Consider the following 13833-nt stretch of genomic DNA (forward strand, 5'->3'; position numbering starts at 1 on the left):
GGATGTTACAGAATGCAAACAGTATCGATTGTCTGTTTTGATTCATTACTTCATCACTGCACCTATGCTTGTCGCACAGTGAGCACCGAAGCATGAATTTCATAATGGATTTCTAATACTATACCCAATCTATCTGCTCTGTCTCCTGTATTCCCAGCCTACATTCTGTCTGCAGCATGGCTTCTGTTTACTTATAGCCTTTACTGCCTCATGGCTTCTGCTTGCTTACCTCTCTGTGCACATTGTTTCTTTGTCATGCCATCACCCTGTGTGGGGATTACATGTATCTCGTTCAAATGCCCAAAGAGAAAAACTGTGATTAGATAGACAGGCCACTCTCCAATGTGGAGCCCCAGCTCATAACGAAATGCTTGGGCTTCTGTGGTTACGTTTAGGTCAGCGACCTAGCCAGGGTCTAGTTGTCTATGGTCACCTAGCAGGGTCATGGGTGTAAAGGATGGTCTTGCTTATAAGAGGAAAGTGATTATGGCAAACAGAATGTTGTTCCCATAATAAAAAGGTAGAGCCTGAGTGGTATTACTCGGTCATGTTCTAGACCAGATTCTAAGATGTGGGAGAACACCACATCAGGGTCGTTCCTTGAATTCCCAGAACTTGGCACAGAACTTGTACATAGTAGGCACTGAAAAAATACTGACTGAATGAAGGCTGACTAAAGAGGAAATTCTGTAATCTTAGATGTTCGGAGTATAACAGGAAAGGTTAAAGAGTAAGGTGACTGTACTTGACCAGCTTTTATCCTGTAAGTGAATCATCATCGTTAGAGGCAAGCCATATAAGGATTTTCTAATCAGAGGAAGCTCAAATCCAGAAAAACTTCATCCTCCTTCACTTTTGCATTGTGTTGGAAAGCAGTGAGTACACAATATGGAATTTGTAACTAGTAAGTAGATTTTGTCATTACAGTGAGAAGGTTGCCCAGAGCTTTTCTCTTCTCCATAGAACACCATCATCCTGAAAGTCATCACGGAAATCCTTAGAGGAGGGGATGCTCCTAGGGACACATCGGGATTAGGAGTTGTTGAAAGGTCTGTTCTATATTGGCAAGTTTAAATTGAGCTAGAAATCTAACTGAGAAATTTTCCAGATTAAGAAAGAAAAAAGGCATCCCTAGGGCTAATGTTTCTGGATTTCTACTTCCTTTTCTCCATCATCATATGCTCAATCACCACCACCACAAACATAAGGCTGAGTTTTTTCTCATTGCCAGCTGTCTTTGACTCAAGATAAGAATTGGAATTAAGATAGAATTTTGCCTACTGTTATTTTGAGGGTCGGGCTGCAGTTCTTCATAGCTCCACATTTGCGTGTCACCAGGTGATTGGTATAGTGGCTCTAGATACCTGCCACTCTGCTTTGCACATATGAGGCCTCAGTAAACACTTATTGACTTGAATTATCAGTGTAAATAACAATTATCGGTGTAAATAAGGCTATTGTTTCAGATCATTTAACATTTACTTTCATTGTCACAGACTTCACTCTGAAGCTGGAAAAACTATCACTCTGAATGAAGCTGGAAAAACTAACATGTTTGGCATCTTGACTCCAGCTGGATAAAGAAGAATAAAAAACAATATAGAGGGATTAACATAACCATAACTGGAAAATGTTGGGCAGTCAGTTTTCTCTGTAATGGTAAAGTCAGGCTGTTGTGTTGGTTGAGTGCCGGTGTTGGAACCACATATAGACTTGGGTTAGAACCCTGGTTTCACCACTTAGCAATGACTTTAGGCAAGTTCCTAGTAAATCTTATCTAAGCCTAGTGTCCCATCTTGAACATGGAGGAAACGGTAGGGCCTATGTCATGGGAGTAGTAGTAGGGTTTAAATGAGGTAATGTGGCTGGGCAAGGTGGCTAATGCCTGTAATCCCAGCTCTTTTGGGAACCGAGGCAGGTGGATCCTTTGAGGTCAGGAGTTCGAGACCAGCTTGGCTAACATGGCAAAACCCCGTTTCTACTAAAAATACAAAAATTAGCCAGGCGTGGTGGCAGGTGCCTGTAATCCCAGCTTCTTGGGAGGCTAAGGCAGGAGAATTGCTTGAATCTGGGAGGCAGAGGTTGCAGTGAGCTGAGATCTCACCACTGAACTCTAGCCTGGGTGACAGAGCGAGACTCTGTCTCAAAAATAAATTAATAAATAAATAAAGGAGATAATGCACTAGAAGCTCTTGCCACAGGGCCCGGCACAAAGTGAGCACTGAGTGACGTTAGTTATTATTGTCATCAAGAGTGTTATTTTGAATAATGTAATTCTTTTCTATGACATGGTTTCATATTCATGTTGAATTAACTGATCTTTTAGGTAATTCAATGTAAATGGAATCACTTGTTTCAAGCAACAGAAATTCAACAGTATAATCTTTCATCTCTTAAGTAATATGGTTTTATACTTGTAACATTTAGGAGAGAAAGAGATAAAGTTCATGTTCTTGTAAGCTACAAATTGAGCACAGGCAAACTTATAATACTATTTTCCTTTTCTTTTCTTTTCTTTCTTTTTTTTTTATGGAGGTGGAGTCTCACTCTGTCACCCAGGCTGGAGTGTAGTGGTGCAATATTGGTTCACTACAACCTCCACCTCCTGGATTCAAGCGATTCTCCTGCCTCAGCCTCCTGAGTAGCTGGGACTATAGGCGCATGCCACCACACCTGTTTAATTTTTGTATTTTTATTAGAGACAGGGTTTCACCATGTTTGCCAAGATGGTCTTGATCTCCTGACCTCGTGATCCACCTGCCTTTGCCTCCCAAAGTGCTGGGATTACAGGTGTGAGCCACCATGCCCAGCCTGCAAGTACTGTTTTTTTATCCAGAGGTAAAGAAGAATCTCTTGATCTGTAAACTTAAGATCCTCTCTGCTAAATAGTTTCTGAAATTCATTGAGGCATTTTTAGGAAAATATTCCATAGGTGACACGTAGAAAGAACTGTCTCTTCACAGTAGCATTTCTGGTGATACATATTTTTTTAACTTTATAATCATGACTAATGAAAAACATACTGAGGAATTGAAGTGATATTTGAGAGACATTGACACATTCTCTGACTTTTCTTTTGTGGTTGTGTAGGTGAGACAGGCATTGGCAAATCCACATTAATGGACACTTTGTTCAACACCAAATTTGAAAGTGACCCAGCTACTCACAATGAACCAGGTGTCCGGTTAAAAGCAAGAAGTTACGAGCTTCAGGAAAGCAATGTACGGCTGAAGTTAACCATCGTTGACACCGTGGGATTTGGAGACCAGATAAATAAAGATGACAGGTACATCTTGGGATTTTGTGGGGACATAAATGAATAAGGAGATAGTAGGATCCATTCCTGGTAAATTTGAAGGCCAAATGTTTTGGGAGTTCTTTAGTTGTGGGGCTTGGTCCTCTATTGCCTAAAAGATGTGACATTATTATCCTCTGAGAATTTTTCTGAGAATGTTCTTCCTTGAGGTCAGAATCAGGTATCAAAATTGATTGATCCCAGCTAGTAGGAGCAGAAAAGGGATTTATTAGAGGAACTAAATTAGCTTACAGCATTTTTCCAGAAAGGCCATGAAACCAAGTTTGGGGCTTTCCTACCAGGAAAAGCAATAGAGAAACACTCAGCTACTCCACAGAACAGTTTTAGCAGAAACTCCAGCCATCAACCACTTCATACTGCTTGGGGAGCCAGGACACTAGAGGGGAGGTCTCTAGAAGCTCCACCAAATCTGCCCCAGGTAACCAAATGCCTTCACCTTTGCTTGCTATATGATGATAAAACAGTACACTGAGTTTTTATAATGTACCCCATTTATAAAGCCAAGTAAGTTTGGGTCTTTACCATGAGTTGCTGTTTGTCCTTATCTGAGGGAAGTTTCTAATTCTTAAAATTTCCTGGCATATAAGCCACATTAGTCTTAGTGTCAAGATTTTGTTCACATTCCTTCTCAAGAGCACCAATTCTGTTTATCAGTCTCAACCTCAGATGTCTTATGACTATTTTAAATAGTACATTCATTCTCAAAAAAAGTTTGAGAAAGTTAAAATAAAACTGTCCCAGGCCCAAAGGTGATTGTAGAATGGGGCTTCTAGAAATGTATTTTGCCTAGATACATTTTAACTATTCCTGATATAAATAGGAGCACCACAGTAATGATAGAGAAATGTTTAATTCATTCGTTAGCTGAGCACCAAGCTCTTTATTTTATCTATAGAGCACTTCAAATGCTCTTCAGTAGACATCGTCATGTGATAATAGGAACAATTGTCAGATAGAGTGAGAAAGATTTTACTTTGCATCTGGCCAAAATAGACTATCTGTACATTGTGTTGGGGCAGGGGACAAGTTCGGCTCTGGCACTGCAGCTGAGCAGTTGCTCTTAATATATGACTGCAATGGCAAGGAATGATGGAGAGGCCCCTGCCTGAAGGCTGTTTGTTATGCCAAGGGCAGTAAATGAAGAGAAAGCCCTGGTCATAAAGAAAGGGACACGGGTGCATTGTGGGGGCTGGGAAGAGAGCCAGGGGGTTCCAATCGTTGCACAGTCACAGAATACTCAGAGCAAGGCCTGTTCTCCACCTCTCAGACCGGTATGAATTTTCTCCCTGGGGTTAGGAAAAATCTTGCTTGTGCATTCCTTGATTGGAAGAAGGCAACTGCACTTTTTCAGGATCCCTCCCCCCAGGAGTGAGAGCCATCCTCGGTGTAGCCTCTTGCTGAGATTCCCTGTGCTCTTCCAGCTCGCTGTTGCCTCAGTGCTGGCACTCAATTTTTGCCTCTCCCCTGAGCTGGGACTTTCCCTCGGGCTGCTGGTGGGTTTTCACTCCCTGGTCAGCGCTCGGCAGCAAACAGCTAGGACAGTGCATATCCTCATATTTGCAGCTGGAGCCCTCCTTAAGAAATGATCTGACTCATTTGGGTCAAATAATAGTTTCCAAGGAGATTTTAGAAGAGAGGAAGTGTGATATTAACCTAACCTAGATACCAAATATTTTTTTTCCTCTGAAATTTCTTGAAAGCTGTTGCATAACCTCTTTAAATGGCACTTAAAACTCTCTGTTACCCTGTACCTCAGAACGTATTGTTGACACTGTTCACTGTGAAGCCAGGTGACTTGTTCACAAATCATTATTTGAACAGGTTCTGCTTCCCTTAAGAAATTGGAAGTGGGATATTCATTTCTGCATCACTATGTAACCGTATGGGAAGGGGTGTGCTATTTCTCTATACCCATGTTGATTTTTACCTACGTTGGGGATTAGGCCAGCTTTTCTGCCATAGAGGCAAGAATTCAAGAATGTCCCAGTTTGTTTACGTAGGCTTTGGACATGTCAGCATTCCCGCATTATTATCTGCCTCAGACCAGGCTAGCTAGAAGGAGGCAGGAAGAGAGATCTAGTAAGGTTTCCTGTTATGTTTAAAAGCACATTTCACTCTTTGTTATTTAAGGGCTTCCTTGTTTTGGCTGTTTGTACTTTTCAGCGGAGAAAGCAAGTGGTCTGGAGAAGGGAAACCAAGTTTTGTTGTTCAACTGTAAATAGGATAGTCTGACCCACACTGGGGGTCAGACTATTGGGGAGACGGGAGGTGGGCTGACCATGGCATATCACTAGCTGTAATGATAGTCAGCCCTCAAAGGCAGAGATGATTGAAATCCCCTGAGACAGAATCTTAACCTCACCAAATTTTTATCAGAGTTATAAAACAGTAGTGAGATGGACTGTTTGGCCTTTAAATGTTAAGTTTAATCACACTTTACCGTGGAGGTAGTCAAGGGATAAGGAAAGTTGGCTAACAGACAGCAAGATAAGAAAAAAGCATGGTAAATGTTTGGTCATATATAAAGTGGAGAGTCAGTCCCACAATGATGGCATTGGCCATTTTGCAAGAATGACCAATAGGTAGGTTGGATGGATGAAAAACATTGTCTAAAGTATGTTTTTCCATCGGTTTTAGGGTTAGTCTCTGTCATTTTAGTGTGTGTGTGTTTTATGGCTGGAGGTATATGAGAAAAAATGAGAGCTATGTAACAAGGAATATCTCCATGCCTTAAGAAAATTATGTGAGAACATAAGGACTAGATTGGATCTGTCCTCCTGTCTTTCCACTGATTGATATGGCTACAATCCAGGGAGGTTTTAATTGGCCAAAAAGAATATAAATAAGTGTCAGTAGGAATGGAGCTAGCAAAAGGCAAAGATGGGATTAAGCTTCCTATCTTTCTGACTTTAGATGCAGAGTGGAAAGGTATTGGAGAGAGAGGCAGACAGTTCATCTCATCTACAGGATGATGATGAGGACTATAAAACCACTTGGCGTGGCCGGGCGCGGTGGCTCAAGCCTGTAATCCCAGCACTTTGGGAGGCCGAGGCGGGTGGATCAGAGGTCGATAGATCGAGACCATCCTGGTCAACATGGTGAAACCCCGTCTCTACTAAAAATACAAAAAAGTAGTTGGGTGTGGTGGCGCGTGGCTGTAATTCCAGCTACTTAGGAGGCTGAGGCAGGAGAATTGCCTGAGCCCAGGAGGCGGAGGTTGCGGTGAGCCGAGATCGCGCCATTGCACTCCAGCCTGGGTAACAAGAGCGAAACTCCGTCTCAAAAAAAAAAAAAAAAAAGAAAAAAAAAAAACCACTTGGCTGGCTTGAGTCTCAGCAAGAATAAACTATTTCATCAGCATAATTCAATCTTTGACATAGTGAATAGTCATTTTGGTAAATTATTCTCTAGGAATATATTTTCTTTTTATTGATTAATAATGGTATGGAAGGTAAAGTAGATGGGATTTTGTACTGATTATGCGTGTGAGGTGAGAGAATTCCTCCAGGTTGAATCCCAGGTTTCTGACTTGGCCAGTGGTGTGGGTGGTGGCCCATTCACCATGCTGAGGAATACGGGGAAAGTGGGTTTGAGGGCAGGATGAATAGATCCGTTTTTGACGTTTAGTTGGAAGAGCAATTGAAAATACAGGATAAGCAATTGGGTGGATGGGTCTGAAGCTCAGAGGAAAGATCTGGGTTAGAGGTAGAGATTTACGACTTGTCATCAGATAGATGATGAGTGGAACACAGGAATGAGTGTGATTTTCCAGAGGGAACACAGATTGAAAGGCAGGGAGATTGAATGATTGGCCAGGACTCTCTAATAGGAACAGGCAGAAGGAGGTCTGAGTTGTTAGAGAACAAAGGATGTCTTGAATCTAGTGTGGAAAGCATTCCTCACTGCAAAATGAGCGATGTCATGCCTCTCATTATCTTTGGAAGATCAGAATCAAAACCAGAGGCAAGAAGGGAAATTAATAGAAAGCAGAACCAGATTTGGACTACTACTGAGAGAAGGCGGTGCTAAGAGCTAAAAATCAGACACTGGGGAGGTGGGGGGCAATTGCTGTGAGCGCTTCTCTTACCCTTGGGGTTCAGAGGGTGCTATGGAAGAGCCCTAATCCCCAAATACCTACCTCAGTGTCAGGAGACTGAAGGATCAGCCCCAGACTGAAAGGGCAAAGGGGATGGGTGGATCTCACTGGAGTGGCCTGCTCTACTTCCCTACTGGGCGTGAGCCCAGTAGCAGAACAGATACCAGCAGAGAAGTGGATGAATGTAAAGTTCCTTTTTTTTTTTTTTTTTTTTCTTTTTTAGTTTGTTCTAAAAAGGTTTCTAAAAAGTCAGGCTTGCTTCTATGGTATAGTATACTTCTATACTATAGTATTCTATTTTATTATATTATTATGAAATAGTTATATTTCACTTTTACATGCCAGCCCTTTACATATATTACATGTATTGGCTCATCTATTTGTCACAGTAGCTCTCTGATAGAACTACTATTTTTGTCCCCAATTTACCTGTGAGGAAATTGAGACACAGAGAGGTTTACTGACTTGCTTAAGTAAACCTTGAGCAGCTAGTAAGTTGTGCAGCTGTGTTATGGTTTTAGGCAGTTTGGATCGAATCCATGTTTCTAACCACCATCCTCTATAACTATCTCATTAAATATTATTATTATTATGTAATACATGCCTATATTTCAAGATTAGAAAATATAGAAGAATCTTATTGCTCATTCATTCTTTTTATTGGAATTTTGCCTGTTCTGATTTGGAACTTCATTATTGCTGAGGTACATTCTACCTTTTTTTTTTTTTTAAAGCCTCTAGAGATTTTGTCTACTCAAATTGAACCAGTAGATTGTGATAAAATCACCAAGGAAAAATATCAAAAAGCTTTTTATGACTGCTTTCAGGTTTGCTCACAAGTTTTTGTTATTGTTTATTTGGGGGATGTTTGTTTTTCTTAGCATGTCTGCTGTCATTTTTATTACATTTTCTTTGTGGTTCCCTTTCAGGGGTTTCAGTTTAACTTATGGGTATGGGATTTGGGTGTTAAAAGGTTTTTAACTTAAATCTTCAGAAAGGCAGTAAGTTTGGGAGAATTAACTCTTTGTATTCCTAATAGAACGGTCTCTTTGTTGCTAAAACAAACTTCTGAGTAGTCCCTTTGGAGACCAGAAAGAATTAGGGGGTTTCCCACAATGACATACTACTTACTTTCTGGACATGTGGTTTATGGAATGTGTATTCCCAATATGCTATTAGTCATTGTATTTATGGTCAGTTAATAGAATCACACATCATTAGCCAAAACAGATTTGAATTATTTGGTGAGAAGAGAGGGTTACAACATTTACCTTTAAATCATGAAGATTTTGAGTTGGAAGGAATCTTAAAGATATAATAGTCTAGGCACGTCAGTTCTTAGATGAAGTTATGGATCATGCACAGGGATACGGGAGCACAGAGAGCTCCTGTCTCTGGAGAAATAGGGCAGAAGACCAGGGAGTAGCTCCCAGTAGGTGGTAGTGTCATATCCTGAACCACACCCCAGTTTCATTTTGTGCACCAATGCCAATCAGTAGGGAGAGGCTGTCATAGTCACTTTTCTCAGATGGATTTTTGAGGCCCAGTTTTGGCCCAGCAGGAAAGAATGCCACAGTCTCTTAGCAGTATCTTCCATGGGTGCCTCTTGGGGGAGTGGCAGCCTGCTCCACTAAAACAAGCTCTGTTTTAGAGGATGAATGTTAGCCAGGAGAAGAGTAGGAAGAAGACAGGTCCCAGCAGAGGGGCCAGTGTGAGCAAAGACACAGAGGAAATAAGGGCTTGACACGTGGGGGCTGCTACAAATGGTTCTATGTGGCCGGGACAGGAGGGTGAGCCCGGAGCGCTATTCAGGGATCAGGTGATGCCTTGAACACCAAGGTAAGGACTTGGGCTTTAGCCTTCAGGAAAGAGGAAGCCATTGTGACGTTGAATGGAGGATTGTCTACACCAAACTGTGAAAGAGGTTTGAGACTAGAAACATGCTATTTCTGCATTCTAGCTATAAGCCGATAGTAGAATATATTGACGCCCAGTTCGAGGCCTACCTGCAAGAAGAACTGAAGATTAAACGATCTCTGTTCAACTACCATGACACAAGGATCCATGCCTGCCTCTACTTTATTGCCCCTACTGGACATTCACTAAAGTCCCTGGATCTGGTCACCATGAAAAAGCTGGACAGTAAGGTACTTGCTGCCACTCTGGTTATCATCTGCTCTCCTTTCAGATCTTCTTTATTCTAATGCCCCAATTTATTCCCTGCTTTCAGTGTGGTTTTTTTCCGCTGGATTACAGAAACACAGTGTTTAACAGCATGAGAAAAATACTTCAAAACCTCTTGCCTGTTAGACAAAAATAAAATACAACAAAACTAGCAAACAAACAAACAAAAAAGCATCAAGTCACTTTCCAGGAGATATTTTTAATTCTTAAATGGGAGGTGGAAATATAACTTCCAGGTTTGTTTATTTTCTTTAAAAAAAAAAAAATCTTTCTCTAAAAGGTTTCTAGAGGTTTGGTTTTAATTCAAAGTTTAGAATGGAATAAAAGGTTAAATTTTTGTCTCTGTGATGATAATGGTCCAGCTTCTTAGATTTTAAAACTGAATTGCACATGCATGTTCAAGTGAAGCAAAGTCTTCATTTCAGTGTGATCCCTGAGCTTGCCACATTTATACCTTCTCTTTTTCACAACACATGAGGGCTAAGACACTGGTAAGTTTGATAAAATTTGGCACCTTACTATATAATTAATTAGACTTTCCATTTTAAAATAATAATTACATTCTGAAACAAGGATCTAACAAATGGCAGTAAGAACAAGGACAAAACCAAGCCGTGGATAGTATTTACTGTTAAATTCGAACCCCCTTTTGCATTCACAAAAAAGTCTTATCAGATGATAAAGCTCTTTAAAGGGCTTTGCTGGCTGTTGTTACTATGGTTTTGTCTAAACAACAACACTGATAAAGATGCTTTCTCTCCAGAGGGACAAAACAGTGAGAGAGTGCTCAGAAGATCAGCCTGTCCCCAAGGCCTCTGTCTGAACTGGCCTTTAATGGCTGGAGAGGCTGAAGCCAAGCCAGACTCCTTCAGCTTCCAGCATGCACAGACACAGTGGTTTACAGAAAAATCTAATGGCCTGGAAGGATCCTTGCAGCTAGAGGACTCTTCGGAAAATAAATAGAAACCCTCCTTCATCCCATTTGATTCCTCTGCAATTCAACCCCTGGGAGCTGTGCCCTTAGCCATGATAGTTCAGAGAGTATGATATTGGGGTTCAGGGTGCCCTCAGCTCCCCTGAGAGGACGCTTCTCCAGGTTCTTGGCCCCCTGCCCTCTCAAGAATGAGAGAGGCGACCATGGCACAGTGCACAGTAAATGCCAGACTCAAAAGTGTTTGTAGAAAGTGATTTATTTAAAGAGAGAGAGAAACAGGAGAAGGAGAGAGAAACTGCTAATTCTCACACTGAATGAGAGAATCCAGAAAGATGGAATCCAGGAGAGGAAAGCAGCTTCCACGAGAGTGTTAGGGAATAGAGAGACATGGAGTTTAGGAGGAGAAGACAGGCTTCCATGAGAGTGTGGAAGGGGACCCCAGAGGGGAAACCCAGGAGAGAGACTGCGTCCATGAAGGGAGTGTTTGTGGAAGGGGACCCAAACATGGAGTCTGAAGGGGTATGGAAGAAGGGGACTTTTAGCCTGGGAAGAACCCCCACCTCCTCTGAGATGCCGGGCCAATGAAAGGAGTTCCTTAGGACTTCCACTGGAGTGATTGACTCTTAATTTATTCCCACACCCGAGAAATTTAAACATAAACCATTAAATCTCCCGAATGGAGAGAGAAGGGAGGGGGGCGTGGCGCTGGGAAATTCTTGCCCTTGAAACTATGCTTTCAGAAAGAGAACACGTTCTCTCAAGATCGGGGGCAGTGAGGGCTGCTTCTGGGTCTGTTGTGTCCTTGGAAGCAGGGGCAACCCCCCACCCCACCTAGACATTCTGAAGGAAGTAGAGTGAGGAGGATTCCTAACCGGGTGCTGAGTATGCAGACACAGCTGGGTAATATCCAACACTATGATTATGTTAAGTAGAGTTCATTGAAAAAGGAAAAGAAAAAGGCAAAACAGGCACTACTAATGAAAGCAAACAACCAACCATAAAGCAGGTTAAACTGTCAAAGGAGTGATATTGTTGACGAGTTGGAGAGCTAGCTAGCATCCAAAAAGGATAATATCAAAGTTTTATTTATACAATTAAAGGGAAGGGTTAAGCAAATATATGGTCATTTCAGAAAAGACTTTCAAGCTCCTGCCAATGAGGAAAAAGAGGCTTTAAAACTAAATTGCTTGATTTCTCTATCTCCTCTGATCAGTTTGGCCGAGAAGGAGTGAATCTCTGCCATTTTGTCTGTGTTGACATTAATTAAATACTAAATGTGTATAGAAGATAGCCAATAAGATCAACAGGAAGCTTCTTATTCCTCCAGTCCTGATCCAAACATTGCCCCTACCATCAATGATGTTTTTCTTAGTCTGCAGCTTGCTGGAGGAAGTCCGAGCATGGTGAGCTTAGGAGCAGGTTGAGGAATAGGTTGAAGAATAGGTCTTTTTGTCAGCATGTCATCTCATTCTGGTTTATCAGAATTTGTAATTTGGCCTTTGGATAAAAGGAGATGTGAAGGCACGCAGATGTGACCTGACCACGTCCCTAAAGACTCTCTGTTCACTGGCTAGGACAGCTTCCTTGCCAAGGCTGTTCTCTCTCACCTGCGCTGCATGGAGAGCATTGTTCTATATATCGGATGTCAGTAACGTCTTATTGAAACCTCTTTTTCTACAGGGAGTAGGGGGAAGTTAATCTTAAAATGTGAGTTTAAGAGATGTGTCCTGTGCACAGGGCTGTGGGCAGCCAGGAAAAGAACGTCCACATTGGATGTTCCCAACTTGCGCTCTGGGGTATCCTTTCTGGGCTTTCTGCCACACATGTGAAATTCCGAGTTCTCCCCTGTTCTTTGGAACCGATGCTGTGAAAGTGAGCCTTGCCTTTGGCGGTTTTCTTCTGGCATGAAGGAGTAATTTGATAGAAGCTGATTTTCAAAAGAATTAGTCGGTGTGATTTTGAAAAATTTTACAGTGGGTGAAACCATTTTGTTTTGGTTAATACTTCGGTTCTCCTCTCCTAGCAATTTTCAGGTCATCAGAAGAAAGAAAGGCTGTTGCACTGCATAGAACTGAATACTCCACTCCTCTAACAAAAACTCTGTTATTGCACTGTGAGGGTGTGCAAAAATCAAGAACCAAAAGTAGATGGGAGGGTCTAAAAGGAGTGTTTCGTCATTCAAAGAATAGGCTCCTTTGTTATCACTATTTGTCATAGAACAGTAACACTTCCTTTATTCTGTAAAGAAAAATGAGGCAGCACAGGAGAGGAAATGACAAGCATACTTTCAGTGCAGCATGGGAGGAAGTAAAAGTGTTTGAGTGTGCAACTAAAAGTTTATCTCAGGTCTTAATTTTTCACCTAGGTGGAAAGTCTGATTTTCCTTATCATCTCTACTTTAAAAAAAATTGGAGGTTCATAGTAGGTTTGTATATTTATGGGGTACATGAGATGTTTTGATACAGGCATGAAACATCTTTGTTTTGTATGGTGAGGTTATGCACATTTTATTTGTTTGCTGTTTTATTCACTTGTCTGTTTTTCTTCCGTTGGAATAGTGTAAAAATGGACATATCTGTTTTACAGGTGAACATCATCCCAATAATTGCGAAAGCTGACACCATTGCCAAGAACGAGCTGCACAAATTCAAGAGCAAGATCATGAGTGAACTAGTCAGCAATGGGGTCCAGATATATCAGTTCCCCACTGATGAGGAAACAGTGGCCGAGATTAACGCAACAATGAGCGTAAGTCCTCAAGTCAAATGGGAACAAGTGACTTTTATGAATGCCTGTCTTACTAGCAGCTTTGTAGAGTGGCTGGAGCACTGGACTGATTAGGAACCAGATGACTTCAGGTGTAGTCCAGCTTTGCCACCACTTCAAGTCGTTTAACCAGCCCGCTCTCCAGTTTCTCTATCTGTCAAATGGGAGCGTTAGACAAGATGATCTCAGATTTCCTTCCCACTCGAACAATTATGATTTCTACAGCAAATCTTGTGAGAAGGAAATGCCAGCCCAGCACCAATTCACAAAAAGCAGCTCAAAGGAAATAGATGTGTGCTTGTTTCCACCAATCTTGGCAGAAATATGTCGGCTTGTCCCAATTTTGTTTTGGTGATTGGATCCTGTCCTTCCCTGCTTTCTATTTTTCCTACCCTTTCCTGAATCATTAGGTAACTGGCAGTTGAGGATACAATTTCCACATCACAGAGAGGAGCTAGTCAGGAGATAAATGGTTAAAGCAACAGTGGTTGTCTGTGTGTTTGTCATCTAATCCCTCCTGGCGAGTCTCCATCCTGC

At 41.6% G+C, this 13833-nt stretch overlaps 1 protein-coding gene across 9 annotated transcripts in view; it reads left to right on the plus strand.

The window, feature by feature from the left end:
* The window catches only part of SEPTIN11 (septin 11), a 100214-nt gene that overhangs the window by 52228 nt on the left and 34153 nt on the right, over nucleotides 1–13833 (plus strand). For all 9 annotated transcript variants that reach the window (XM_074396313.1, XM_074396318.1, XM_074396314.1 and 6 more), the window contains exons 3-5: nucleotides 3091–3286; nucleotides 9373–9559; nucleotides 13117–13278. In XM_074396313.1, the coding sequence (XP_074252414.1) occupies nucleotides 3091–3286; nucleotides 9373–9559; nucleotides 13117–13278 (545 nt within the window). The remainder of the gene's footprint in view (nucleotides 1–3090; nucleotides 3287–9372; nucleotides 9560–13116; nucleotides 13279–13833) is intronic.

This window comes from Saimiri boliviensis, chromosome 3, assembly GCF_048565385.1.
Source record: "Saimiri boliviensis isolate mSaiBol1 chromosome 3, mSaiBol1.pri, whole genome shotgun sequence".
NCBI lineage: Eukaryota > Metazoa > Chordata > Mammalia > Primates > Cebidae > Saimiri > Saimiri boliviensis.